Raw genomic sequence first — 14,085 nt, forward strand, 5'->3', positions numbered from 1 at the left:
GCTCCGTGAGGGATCAAGCCCTCGTTGGCCATGTCGAGGAGGTCCTTCTCCGTGATGGTCGACTGGATCCAGTCTCCTTGGACCCAGCCCTTCGGCAGGCGGGACCTGGACGAGGACCCTCCGCGGCTGGTGGATCTCCCCTTCGCCTTCTCCGACGCCGACGCCTTCTTGGCGCGCTCCAGCGCCGCCGTCTTCTCCTTGGCCATGGTCGCCGGAGAGATGCGCGAAGGGAAGTGGTGCGGGGGCGAGAGCGAGCACGCTGAGCAGGGAAGAAGGAAGCAGAGAGAGAGGGAGAATGCTGGGGCACAGCACAGAAATCCTCGCCGGGCGCATTTATAAGGTCCCTTCCGAGTGGCTGACATGCGGGCCCGGTCGATCTAATCATATCTGAGAGCAGTTATGCAGGCTGGATACGTGGCGAAAAAGGCGGCGCGGAGATCGAGGCGTCTATGCCCCGTCCCATCCGAACGCCGCGGTCCGCCCCGCTTCGCGCGCGCCCCCAAATTTCGCATCCCGCGGAATCCGCGAGCAACAAATCAGTCTGTCAGACGCGGTGTTTCCGGCGATCCGTCGCTCGGAGATCGTCGAAGCCCGAAAGATCACTCGACGTAAAAACAGAATGGATCGAGTCGACCGAAGGCAAATTGCTCCCTGTCAACGAAGAGATTCTTTGGTCCAGAACAGCGCACAACTAGAGCACAAAGGTCAATCGGAAACGACATCAACTCCTTCACTCGAAGCCTCAATCCATTCGGGGGCTAATGATGGGGTTGTGTACCTAGGGTAGGATCATGGACCTGATCCAAGTAACTTACCCTAGGACATCCTTAGAAGAGGTCGCCTTCCAGTCGACCAACAAGGTCTCACTCGACTGGTCTGAAGGACTCGACCACGAAGACTCACTCGACCACCAGGAGGTCAAGAGGCACTCTGCACTGCAACGGCCTGTAATCAAGTAGACTTGATGATAGTAAAGGCACTTTATGTGGGGCGTTACCAGTAACGCCCCAGACTTAACTCACCTTAAACCCTCTCCTACATGGGCTGGCTGGGGTCCTGGCGCACTCTATATAAGCCACCCCCCTCCACAGGCAGAAGGGTTCGGCACCTTGTAATTCATACATTCATAATCCACTCGACCGCCTCCGGGCTCCGAGACGTAGGGCTGTTACTTCTTCCGAGAAGGGCCTGAACTCGTACATCCTTTGTGCTTACAACTTCTCCATAGCTAGGACCTTGCCTCTCCATACCTATCCCCCACTCTACTGTCAGGCTTAGAACCACGACACCACCGCCGTTCGCCGCCTCGGCCAACGCGGGGTTAGAGAGGCCGTCGAGCTCGTAGGCGGTGAGCCTGTCGAGAGCGTCCCAGTCCCTGTTGTACTCGGTCGGCGGCGGCGGCAGGAGCCCACCGGGGACGACGTGCTCGAGTGGTGGGAGCTTCATGAACTTGTCGTACAGGGTGCTGGTGCCGTTGTGGCAGGCGTTGTTGATCAGGTGGTCCAGCGCTGACGATGACTGGTTGGTGGGCTTGGTCTCCTGCCTGCACGATGCCGTCGATGAGCGGCCCTTGTAGCTGAGGATGTGGTCGAGCCCGTCGTCGCTGGCGGAGCAGTGCTTCATCTGCGTCTTGGCGTGGTCGGTTGCGGCAGTCAACGTCGACGAGCACTTGGTCTGGCTGCCCTCCATGGCACCGGCGCCGACTAGCTTGTTGGACGATGCGCCGCCACCGTCGTGGTTCTGGCCATCTTGGTGCTGCACGGCGATGTTCTTCTTCTTGAACACCCGGCAGATGACCCACCCGTCCTCCTGCGTCGATGACTGGTCGCCGGCCATGCCACGTATCTGTTCATATGATACGGATAGACAATGTAAAAAAATTGCGGGTTAACAGGTGTTTTTATTGCAAAGTTTTACTGTTACAGTCGAGACCCCACAAATTCTCAATACACGGTAGAACCGAGTTTAACCATAGACAGTGTCAATTGACTAACCAAGCGCGCGTTACGTGCTTAATTACATGCAATTGTTTGTCGTGACTAGACCATGCTAATTATGCATGGGTTGAATTTTCGAAGGAACTACTTCTAGTACTACCTCAAAAGGCATGTCGATGGATCTACTCGCTCCGTTTCTAAATATAAGTCTTTGTAGAGATTTCACTAGATAGACTACATACGAAGCAAAATGAATGAATCTAAACTTAAAATGCATTCATATACATCCGTATGTAGTTCATAGTGAAATCTCTACAAAGACTTACATTTAGGAACGGAGGAAGTACTAATTATGCATGCTCCGTAATGGAGGTTTGTCAGTAGTTTGTCATATGCCGGTGTCTCCATATACAAAGGTCCAATATTCGATTATTTGGACATACCAGTAGCAGCAGTAGTTTGTCATACAAGTTTTTTTTTTCTTGAGACAGTGTGGTGTAGTTGTGTCAACTGTGAAGTAGCTTCTGCAGAGCCCTGTCCGCTAAACCTATGCACTTTAAACGCTAAAGAAAATAACGTTAACAAATTATTATGATGCTCGATCAGCGATCTTTTTTTTGTCTGAACATGTGTATGATCGTATGTCAAGTATACGTGATACATCATATACTATGTCCGATCGTATGCTTACTTTTTCAAAAAAAATTATGATTTAAGAGAAACACTAAATAGGACTTAACTTTAATAGTAGTATATTTTTCATAGCTTCTGCGCATCGGTATGCTAAACCATACACATGTCGTGTATTGAGATTATGTTTGTTTGCAAGTATGCTAAACCAAGTATGTCCCCACTCGCAAATTTACAACTAATTCCATTGCACAATGTCATGTGTGTCCCCATTCCCAACCACCACCCGGACATAATCTTCACTAGACTTTGTCGTCTATAGTCGCATATGTGCACGCATGCACCACAATGTCATGCAATTGCGACGTACTACAGTATTGTACAGTCTGGAGACTGGCGGAGAGAGACTGTACTAGTAGAGCACGTACCGGGAAAGAGTCACTGCTGGAGTAGTAGGTGGCGTCGCCGGCCGTGGGGTTGACGGGGACGGCGTGGTGGAGGCGGTACTCGTGCATGATCCAGTCGGACTTGTGGCCGTGCGGGGCGCGGGCTTTGTAGAAGACGAGCGTCTTGCGCATGCCGATGCGGCCGGAGCCGGCAACGGAGTAGATGGCCTTGTCCCGGCCGGTGGCCTTCCAGAACCCGGCGGCGGTGGCGCGGTTGGTGCGCGTCCCAGTGGGGTACTTCTTGTCCTTGTGGCTGAACAGGTACCAGTCGTTCTGCGGGCCAGTTCCGACCCGGCACAGCTCTGCACGCGTTTTTCCATGGCCAATTAGTTCACCAATGAACCCATGAGTACGTACTTGCAAGCTAGCATTGTGCAACGGGAGTGTAGGATCGAGCATCGAAGCTAGGAACTCATGCACTCACCTTGGATGTCCCATGGCTCGAGCTTGTTGAGGTCGACGTTGGGGATGACGTCGCGGTCGATGCGCTGCGAGGCCACCTTCCTGGCGAGGTAGTAGGTGAGCAGCTCCTCCTCCGTCGGGTGGAACCGGAACCCTGGCGGCACCACCGACTGCCCGTTCACGGAGATGCTCATGGTCGATGGGTGAATCTCTCTCTCTCTCACACACACACACGCAGCGATCACTAGAGGATAGATAAAGAAGGCACTACTGTAGCTGGAGTGAAATGATCTACCTAGCTATAGCCTAAAACTAGCAACAACTGATGGGAGGGAGTAGGAGGGAAGGGGAGACGATGGTGTTGAGTCGAGGGGAATGAAGTTGTTGCCGGTGATGGGGTGCAATGAAACAATGGCAACGGGTTAATATAGCTGCTGCCAAGCTAGCTAGCCTTGTAATGGGATTAGTTACGTTCGTTCTCCAGAGGAGAAGTGCCACCAACCTTGAGAAAGGACACGTGACCTTAAAAATCTCCCCGAAAACCACACCCCAAACCGAACTGACCCCCTCCGCGTCACCGCCACCGCCGGTAAAATCGTCAGGCACCACAGCATGGCCAGCATAACCACCACGGCAACAGAACCGTCGATCAGCAAGACAACAACAGGATGTTCGCGTGGTGGCCGTTTCTCTCTTTGCGTTCATGTTGTCATAAATTCAGAGGAAATTAAGCAGCAGAAAGTAAAAGATGTGCGCGTGCCAGCCGTTTCTCTCTTTTCTTTCATGTTCATGCGTGACGTTGTTCATGTACAAGGTAGTAAAAGATGCATCGTTCAGTTTTCGTTGGAGGATAGGAGCAGTACTAGATCGCGAACTTTGCCAACCGAAGATCCATCGAGGTTAGCTATTGGAGGGGAGAAAGCCCAGAGCAATTAAGTGGAACAGCTTTCTTGACTTCTCTGGTAAACCGATAAAGAAAGGTGTGCATATGCATGGATGTTGATTCTGCAGCTCAGTTGTAGGGTTCGGCCCGGGCCCTGCTGTGCATATATGTTTCCTGCTTTTCCCCCTACAGGAGCCAAAAGCCAGGATGGATACTAGAAATTGATAGAAATAATTGCCTTTGATAATTATTGATAGCATAAGTTGTCACAGGAGAACAATGGCTGTCGACTTTGATATTTCAAACTATACTATAGCTGTGCTAGCAGTACCTAATTAATTGACCAAAGTTGCAGATGGAATTGTAGTTTATTTACTGTCAATTTGAAGATATGCATGCTCTCATGTGCATTTTTCTTTGTTAGTTGTTTCTTTCTTTTCATGAATACGCAAAGGTTGTGTATCACTTCATTGATAGAAGACGTTAAGAGTGAATACAAGTGGTGATACAACACACGACACGAACACGGTAGGTGTGAACATGGTGTTCGGAGCAGAGAGACGTGGGATGCTCGGCCTAGAAAGAGAAAACAACACAGTGAAAACTCGCCGTCTTGGGAAGCAAACCAAACCAATAACATGACGACCAATCTCCAAAACCACTACCAAGGACACCGCGAGAAAACAAGACAACGTCTTCATGAAGATGAACGACGCCAAGATGTCGTGGCCGCCCGATCCGGATAGCCAGACCTAGGGTTTCCCCTGTTGCTCGAAAAGGGGCACAGATGTCGGCTATGGCAACGCCTTCAAGAAGGGGGCGGCACCCGTGGATGTCGCCGCTGCCAGCATCGAAAGGTCGAGCAAGGATTTTGCATGGCCAGAGTCTGAGCAATCCCAAGCCATCAGTTCAAGATTCGAAGAAGATGAAGGCAAGTCGTCGGTTGGAACCGCTACCGCGGGAAAGGGAGCTACGGCCGCCACCAAAGCAGGCACCGGACGCCACCGGACGTGAGAGCTTCGGGAAAGGCGGAAAGACGGGGCAAGGTTGGGGCCAAGAGCAAGGAGGTCTCGGCCAAATAAGGAACTCGACATGGGGCCCCGCTGTCAAACAAACATTGATGTGGCAGCCTCCTATTCGTTCGTGTTTGTCGAGACCTGTGTACGTAAGTCTCGGCAAAGATGTGCCACATGGAAACCGCCATCTCTATTCGAGTTGTCAAGTCACTTTATTTGCCGAGAGGCCCCCTTTGGTTCTTGGCAATTTCTTTGTCGAGTCCCCGATAGAAGGCTCACGATAAAGTTTTGTTTGCTTGAGGGGTATATTCTGTATGCCTTTTGCTGACAACAGTTCTCAGCTAAGTCGTTGCCGAGTTTTTCCCGGCTTCGCCGAGTTTCTCGGGCACTTGACAAAGCCGTTGATTCCAATAGTGAAATGAGATTTCTATCCGGATAGAGAAGATGGGCGAGACTTTTGTTGATCATAGACTTCATTCAGTCGAGCGTACACCTATGAAATGGTAAATTGACGATCTGTTTGCATATCCTTATAGTATCGACATAATTGCACGGTAATCCTTTTGATGATTCATGAAACGAGTGGTCGTTGTATCTTACGAATGTATGAGAAAGTGGTGCTCCATGCCATGGGTTGTTTCCTCATATAGCATCTCCGATAGCTTTCAAGAAAAAATAACATATACACGGGAAATTAGCACAAAAAAAACGTTGCAGCAGCTTTCATATACTCAATTTTTCTTTCGTAATTATTAAAAAACATCCATTTTTTCCTATATAGAGTGAAATATGCACATTCCCATATAATCCAATTGACGGTGGTGGGAGCCAACCGCCTAAACCTCACGCCTCCGCGTGCCCCTGCCATCCACTGGCTGACACCTACCTTGGCACCACCCTGCGTCCCTGCTTCACCTACCTCGGCACCACCCTCCGCGATCGACGTTGCCTCCTCCATCACTCGCCACCGCATCGGCCGGCACCTCATTGGCTCCCTATTCAGCACCAGAGAGGGAGAGAGAGAGAGAGAGGAAAAGGAAAAAAAACTTATATTTCAATTTTTGCGATGATGTGAAGCATGTTTTGTACCATATATTCCGCTTGGAACTACATTTGACCAACTGATGAGGTGCCCCTAACAAAATTGCTAGTACAACTTGTCCATGACATGACGCTTTGAACAGATGTGCAGGTGGATATAGTACCCCTACACTTTTATATTTCTGCGCCTTTTATATCACGTGTTCCAAATAGCTAGGCTAGCTGTGTGCGCGGTGATTAACCCGTTGCACGTACACACGGAACTCGCACGGGGAGTATCGGTGTCAAAACCGGCGGATCTTGGATAGGGGGTCCCGATCTGTGCGTCTTAGGCTGATGGTAACAGGAAGCAAGGGACACAATGTTTACCCAGGTTCGGGCCCTCTCGATGGAGGTAAAACCCTACTTCCTGCTTGATTAATATTGAAGATATGTGGAATACAAGAGTAGATCTACCACGAGATCGTAGAGGCTAAATCCTAAGAGCTAGCCTATGATGGTATGATTGTAATTGTGATCGGCCTTCTAAGGACCATGCTCTCCGGTTTATATAGACACCGGAGAGCTAGGGTTTACATGGAGTCGGTTACAAGGAAAGAAACATAATATCCGGATTGCCAAGCTTGTCTTCCACGCCAAGGAGAGTCCCATCCGGACACGAGCCGAAGTCTTGAGTCTTGTATCTTGACGCTTCTATAGTCCGGACGATGTATATAGTCCGGCTGTCCGGATACCCCCTTATCCAGGACTCCCTCAGTAGCCCCTGAATCAGGCTTCAATGACGATGAGTCCGTCGCGCAGTCTTGCCTTGCGCATTGCAAGGCGGGTTTCTCCTTCCGAATACTCCAAGGTTACCATCGAACACGTAGACCGTGTCCGGATCTGCAAAATGATCTTCACATACCACCGTAGAGAGAATGATACTCTAGCTGACAACGTTTAGACGACGTGACATGCCATTAGGGCCAGGTCATTACTCGAACCGTTTTTTCACAACCAGCCATAGCGCGTATTGCGAGGCGGTTTCCTTGACACGTCCTATCAAAGCAGAGATCATGTCCCCTTATCGCGGGATTCTCATCAATACAGGTATGGGTAATCCCCCCGTGCCATCAATCGTGGCGCTTGGGAAGTAAGCGATTCTCAACAGGCTAGTGGGAGTCGCACCGCTTTCGTCACCTCTATAAAGGGATAATAGTTCCTCATTCTTACCCATGCCTTCTTCCTCCTCTGCCCACTCTTGCCTCCCCGAGCTCCAACACCCTAGTCCAAGTCTCCTCCGCAAAGCTAAACATGTCCGGGGCAGGAGGCAAATGGGTGGCTTCCACCGTGAAGGAGAAGAACATTGCAAGTCTTCGTGCGGCCGGATACTTGGCCGCAGACATAGCGCACCGGCTACCAGACGGTGGGCAGGTCATTCCAACTCCAGGACCCCACAAGAGGGTCGTGTTCCTTGCCCACTTCGTCCGTGGACTGGGGTTTCCACTCCACCCCTTCGTCTGCGGGCTTATGTTCTACTACAGGCTAGACTTTCATGATCTAGCTCCGAACTTCGTCCTCAACATCTCGGCGTTCATCGTTGTGTGCGAGGCTTTCCTCCGCATCAAGCCTCATTTCGGCTTGTGGCTCCAAACCTTCTGTGTGAAGCCGAAGATTGTGAGTGGCCAGCAAGCGGAGTGCGGAGGAGCCATGGTGGGCAAAATGCCTAATGTCACCTGGCCTGAAGGCTCCTTTGCGGAAACCGTGAAGGGGTGGCAATCGGGGTGGTTCTACATCACCGAACCACGCGACGCCAACTGGGCGCCGACCCCCGAGTTCCGACCTGGAACCCCTATGCGGCTCACCTCCTGGGAACAGAAGGGCCTGCTATGGGGCGAATCTGCAGAGCTGACCGGACTTATCACCTGCATCAAGGGCATGAAGGACAAGAACATCAAGCTCGTCAACGTGATCCAAGTCATGCTCATTCGCCTGATTCTGCCGTGCCAAAGGCGGGCATTCAATTTGTGGGAATTTGTTCTGGCCGAACACCGGATGCTCCAGAGGCTGTATGGCATGAAGCACAAGAACGCGTGGAAGGAGTTATTCAAGGCCACCGAAGTACCTCCTCTCATAACCGAGGACCGCGGGCTCCATGCTGCATGACAACCTACCCAGGTGAGTTCTAAGGCCGCCACCGTGTCCGGTTCTTCCCAATGTACTCATGGGGAATTCCTAAGTGATTGTGTATATTTGTTTCAGGAGTATGTGGAGACAGCGGAGCGGATCGATAGTCTGGCTCCATTGCCGGAAAACCCAGCCTTCTGACGAAGATGCTGGTCCCGTTGCCCTACAAGGGGCCGGAGAAGAAGGACGATAAGAAGGCCCCGGGGACCCGAAAGGGTCTCCGAAGTAAGGTTGCGCAAGCCTCGTCCGAAGATGACGACGCGCACTCCTCCCCCGAAGGGGAAGAAGAATAAGAAGAAGAGGCCGCCCCGTCCGAAAAGGATGGAGGGCCTGAGACGGCGAACCAGGGGGCCAGGAGAGGCCTCCGACGTAAGGCCATCATACCCTTGTCGTCTGATGACGATGAGGCAGATTCCTCCCGCGGAGGCGGGGAGGAACAAGGAGAAACACCACCTCCCCGTGTCGGGGAAGGGAAGAAGAGGAAGGCTGCCCTGGTGGGGGAGACTGGGACATCCGAGAAGGGAAAGGCATCCCTTCCGGACTACTCCGCCACCGCCGTCGATAGCGAGGAAGGGTGGATGCCCAGGAAGCAGCCCCTTGTGCGGTCGTAAGTATCCACACTCAATCGTAATTTTCGCTTCATAATTTTGTTTATAATGCCAAACTTGTATATAGTCCGGCCAGGGCCCATCCGGGAGTGTCGTCTTCGGACGGGTCCTTGAGTGAGTCAGCAATGAACTCACTCCCGACGGCCACGTCTCCTCGCCTTGCGGACGACACGGAGGTGTTGTCCCAAAGGCTCCCGACGATGGTGGAGGTGGCCCTGGAGGTGCCTCAAGGCAGCGTCCCAGGCGTCAGACTCGCGGGGTTCAAGGTCCCCGCTGATCATGTCGATGAGAGCCACGGCAAGCTGGGCTCTCAGCCGAACACTGTTCCGGAGCCTTTAATGGTTCCGGACTTAGGCGGGCAGCCCCTCGTTATGGAGGGAGGGCCGTCTATATCGAGGAATTCCGTTGTGCCCCAGGCGCTGGATTGTCTGCTGGAAGCGCTTCGAGGCGCTTCCCTAGATGAAGAGCACCATACTCTCATGAGTGCGGTGATTCAGAAGGTTTCGTCCACCAAGAGCGGACTAATCGAAGCCTGCACCAGCCTCCTAACAGGCTTTGAGGTAAGCAGTAAAAATGTGTAAAATCACCACCCGATAGGTAGTATCCCCTGATACTCTGTTTGGTGTTCGGAAAGAAAAACCAGACGGAGGGTCAATTATAATCCGCAGGAATCTAACAATACGTGTGAATGTAAATAAATAGGCTGTGCTACTGGCCGTTGCTGCTCGCACGGTCGAAATCGCCGGCCTGACGCAGGATTTAGAGTGGGCACAGGGAGAGCTCGGCCTCGCCAGGAGGCAGCTCGAAGAGAACAAAGGTAAATGATTTCCCTCTCTCATATAATAAATAGTAAATAAAATTTGATTATGGTAACGACGAGACGTCGTGATGTGGTAACAGAGGCTGCCACCAAAGTGGCGTCTCTCAAGAAGGCGCTGTCCGAGGCCGAACACAAAGCGGCCTTGGAACTCAAGGAGTGCAAAAAGCAAGAGGCCCGAGTGGGCGAGGTACAAGAAGAGCTCCAGGAGGTCGGCAAGAAGCTCGAGTCTGCGGAGCGGGAGCTTAAAGCAAAGGAGGCCGAGCTTGCGAAGGCCCTTATAAATACAAAAGCCGCCAAGGCCGAAGCCGAGAGGGCTCAGCAGGAGATCCAGGAGGCCAAGAAAATAGCGGCGGGTAAGAAATTTTTATGCAAAGCAAACATGTGGAGGAGGCGTTTCTTTTACTTACTCGAGTACGGAGCTCTCCAGGGGCATTCGCAGACCTGCCACACAGCGTATCAGATGCCACGGAGTTCTACCGTGCCTAGGAGGGGAGCTCAACGGAGAAGTTGTTCTGGTCCCACTATGCTGGGGCCGAACATGCAACGCCTCTGAGTGACTAACTGAAGCAGTTGGTCGAACTCCACAAGGCGGCCGAAGTGGCTATGAAAGATCTCATAGTCCGGATGTGGCCTGGCGAGCTTCAGCCCACCAGCTACTTCGGCCTGATCAAGCGGATGGTGGATTCCTGTCCGTGACTGGAAGTCATCAAGCGATCCGTTTGCATTGAGGGTGCCTGCCGGGCCCTTGCCGCGCCAAGGTGCATTGGGGCAAGCTGGATGCGGAGAAGCTGGTGAAGGACGGGCCGCCGGAGGGCAAGCCGCATCGCGTCCCCAAGAAGTATTATGATGGCGTTATGAAGGGTGCTTGCCTCGTGGCCGATGAATGTACCAAAGACCTAATTTTTGAGTGAATTCACTTATGTCATGTTTGTCATTTAAAGACGAAGTTACTTGCGCTGTGTAGCGCTTTTGTAATTTAAAATATTACCTTCTGTGCGACTGTTTATCAAATTCTGAAAGTAGGCCAGTCATCGGCTTCCGCCCCCGTGTAACTAGTACTGGGGTGTTCGTGGAAAACCCGGACACTCTTTATCCTAATGTTTGGTTCCTTAAGGAGGTGTCTGGCGCAGCAAACCAGGAAATCGGACTATACGTCTTTATAACCTTCACTTAGCCATAGAAGTCTATGATTTTAAATTTCGGCGAAGCCCCTAGAATCCGGAAGGCCGAATTGGGGCGCTATACACGCCTATATCGGACAAAGCCGAACTAACGCCTAAAGCGGAAAAATCTTTAAGGATTTTAAGACCTCTTCGAACAACGATCAGTCTCTCACCACATCATGTCGGACAGTTTTGTGCTTTCTCTACCGAGGTGCTCGTCCAGCAGAACCAGGGCACAATCGCAGTAGTTCTCCCTGCGGTACTTTAGCCAAATTAACGGAACGTAAGGCACCAAAGCAAGGGAGCCGGGCTATCCCAACCGTAACCCAAGACATGGTTCGGAGCTGATGCATATAATGCTATAAGTTCGGGGTGCCGCACTGGTTAAAGTGTTCGGACTTGACTTGCCGTATTATGGGGTACCATAAGAAGCCCCTGGCAAACTACACGTACCAAAGTATAAAGATGCCAAATGAAATAGACATTTATAAAAATGCTCAAATAAAATAAGTAAGCTGACGCTATATGTGGTCTCCCATTGATAAATAGTACGTTTAAGCATATGTTTACAATGTATGCATTAAGCGGAGACAAAATAGGATGATTTGACATATCCTATCTAGGGGCAGGCTACGTATGGATCGATAAAGTAAGAATAATGATCGTAAACAGATTCCACCTGGGTGTTTCCTGCTGTGCCTAAAGCCTGTTGCCTCTTGGGTTTCCTCTCCTATGTAAGTCCGACAATCTGGCTATTCTGGAGCGGCTGCAATAAAGCAATGTCCTTAAAGGTGAATGGAAAGGTTATGAAGTGATACCGTACTATTGACTGAGCCCCTGATATGCCTCCGCCTGTGCCCATGGTATTTTGAGTGCATAATTATGTACGTGTGGCACGAATGCTGCTTTGATGGGATTTGAGCATAGGCCGGACTGCTAGTCCTGCTCTTGTCGTGCCTGCTGATCTTGCTGCGGGGTGTTCCGCCCTCGCTTGACGGAGCTTGAAAATGTCGTCGCCGGATTGGTGGTTTGCCGGAGGAGGCCACTTTGTACTTCTGCCGCAAGGGCCGCAGTATGTTCTTCTGTACGGAGAGAGCGGTCCATATTTCCGTTGACTGTTATGACCCCGCGCGGGCCTGGCATCGTGAGCTTGAGGTATGCATAGTGTGGTACCGCATTGAATCTAGCAAATGCGATTCGTCCGAGCAGGGCATGGTAACCACTGCGGAAAGGGACGATATCGAAGATTAGCTCTTCGCTTCGGAAATTATCCGGAGATCCGAAGACCACTTCCAATGTTATAGAGCCCGTGCAACGGGCCTCTACTCTAGGAACGACACCTTTAAAGGTGGTTTTGGTGGGCTTGATCCTTGAAGGATCGATGCCCATCTTCCGCATTGTGTCCTGGTAAAGCAGGTTCAGGCTGCTGCCTCCATCCATAAGGACTCTTGTGAGGTGAAATCGGTCTATAATTGGGTCTAAAACCAATGCGGCTGAGCCACCGTGACAGATGCTAGTAGGATGATCCCTACGATCAAAGGTGATCGGAAAAGCTGACCATGGGTTGAATTTGGGGACGACTGGCTCCATCGCATATACGTCCCGCAGTGCTCGCTTCAGTTCCTGCTTGGAATTGTGTGGCATAGATCATGTTGACCGTTTTCACCTGGGGGGGGGGGATTTCTTCTAGCCCCCCATGTTCGGACGCCGGGGCTCATTGTCATCGTCGCTGTGCAGCCCCTTGTCCTTGTTTTCGGTGTTTATTTTGCCGGCCTGTTTAAAGACCCAACAGTCTCTGTTGGTGTGGTTGGCTGGCTTGTCCGGGGTGCCATCAATTTGGCACGAGCGCTCCAGTATATGGTCCATACTGGACGGTCCTTGATTGTTGCGCTTGAATGGCTTCTTCCGCTGACCGGATTTCGATCCGCTGAATCCGGCATTGACCGCCGTATCCTCGGTGTTGTCGCCGTTGTTCCGTCGCTTGTGTCTGTTGCGCCGTGGCTTGCCATTATTGTCCCGGACATCTGAAGTTCCAGAATGTGGCGTAGTGCTACTGCGAGCCAACCAGCTGTCATCGCCCGTGCAAAAGCGGGTCATTAGTGTCGTAAGAGCTGCCATGGACTTGGGTTTCTCCTGGCCGAGGTGTTTGGCGAGCCACTCGTCACGGATATTATGCTTGAAAGCCGTCAGGGCTTCAGCGTCCGGACAGTCGACTATGTGGTTCTTCTTAGTTAGGAACCGAGTCCAGAATTTCCTGGCTGATTCTCCGGGCTGTTGAGTTATGTGGCTCAAGTCATCGGCATCCGGAGGTCGCACATATGTGCCATGGAAGTTGTCAAGGAATGCGTCTTCCAGGTTTTCCCAACTGCCAATGGAATTTGCGGGCAGGCTATTTAGCCAGTGCCGGGCAGGTCTTTTGAGCTTAAGGGCAAGATACTTGATGGCGTGTAGATCATCTCCGCGGGCCATGTGAATGTGGAGAAGGAAATCCTCGATCCATACCGCGGGGTCTATGGTGCCATCGTATGATGCGATGTTTACGGGTTTAAACCCTTTTGGGAATTCGTGATCCATCACTTCATCAGTGAAGCATAGGGGGTGTGCGGCGCCTCTATGTCGGGCTATGTCACGGCGCAGTCCGGCTGCGTCTGACTGATTATATTCGGCCTGGCCGGATTTGCTGTTAGTGTATCTGGTATGACGGTCATCGTCATGTGCTTCGGCGCGCCCCCGTGATCCGTAGATCGATCTTGGTTGTCCTGCGGCGTTATCCAGTTTATCGCGCAGGTCCTGAGTATTGCCCCGGGCCGTAGCAAACCGGCGCAGGGGTACGGACTGGTATTTCGGCTAATATGTCGTTTTATCCCGACCTCGAGGCGGTCGGTCAGCCGTGGGGCGCTCGAGTCAGTATTCCTCGGCTGCCAGGACTTCTATCCATCTATCTGTGAGCAGATCTTGATCAGCTTGGAGCTG

At 51.7% G+C, this 14,085-nt stretch overlaps 1 protein-coding gene across 1 annotated transcript; it reads right to left on the minus strand.

Moving 5' to 3' along the window:
- Positions 1-1,104: 1,104 nt before the first annotated feature.
- Positions 1,105-3,795, minus strand: LOC123083175 (NAC domain-containing protein 66). The gene is made up of 3 exons (XM_044505286.1): positions 3,438-3,795; positions 2,996-3,315; positions 1,105-1,845 (listed from the first exon to the last, which is right to left on the minus strand). Exons 1-3 carry the CDS (start codon positions 3,607-3,609, stop codon positions 1,117-1,119), a joined length of 1,221 nt encoding a protein of 406 aa, XP_044361221.1. The 5' UTR covers positions 3,610-3,795; the 3' UTR covers positions 1,105-1,116.
- Between the last annotated feature and the right edge of the window lie 10,290 nt (positions 3,796-14,085).

Source organism: Triticum aestivum, chromosome 4A (assembly GCF_018294505.1).
Source record: "Triticum aestivum cultivar Chinese Spring chromosome 4A, IWGSC CS RefSeq v2.1, whole genome shotgun sequence".
Lineage (NCBI taxonomy): Eukaryota > Viridiplantae > Streptophyta > Magnoliopsida > Poales > Poaceae > Triticum > Triticum aestivum.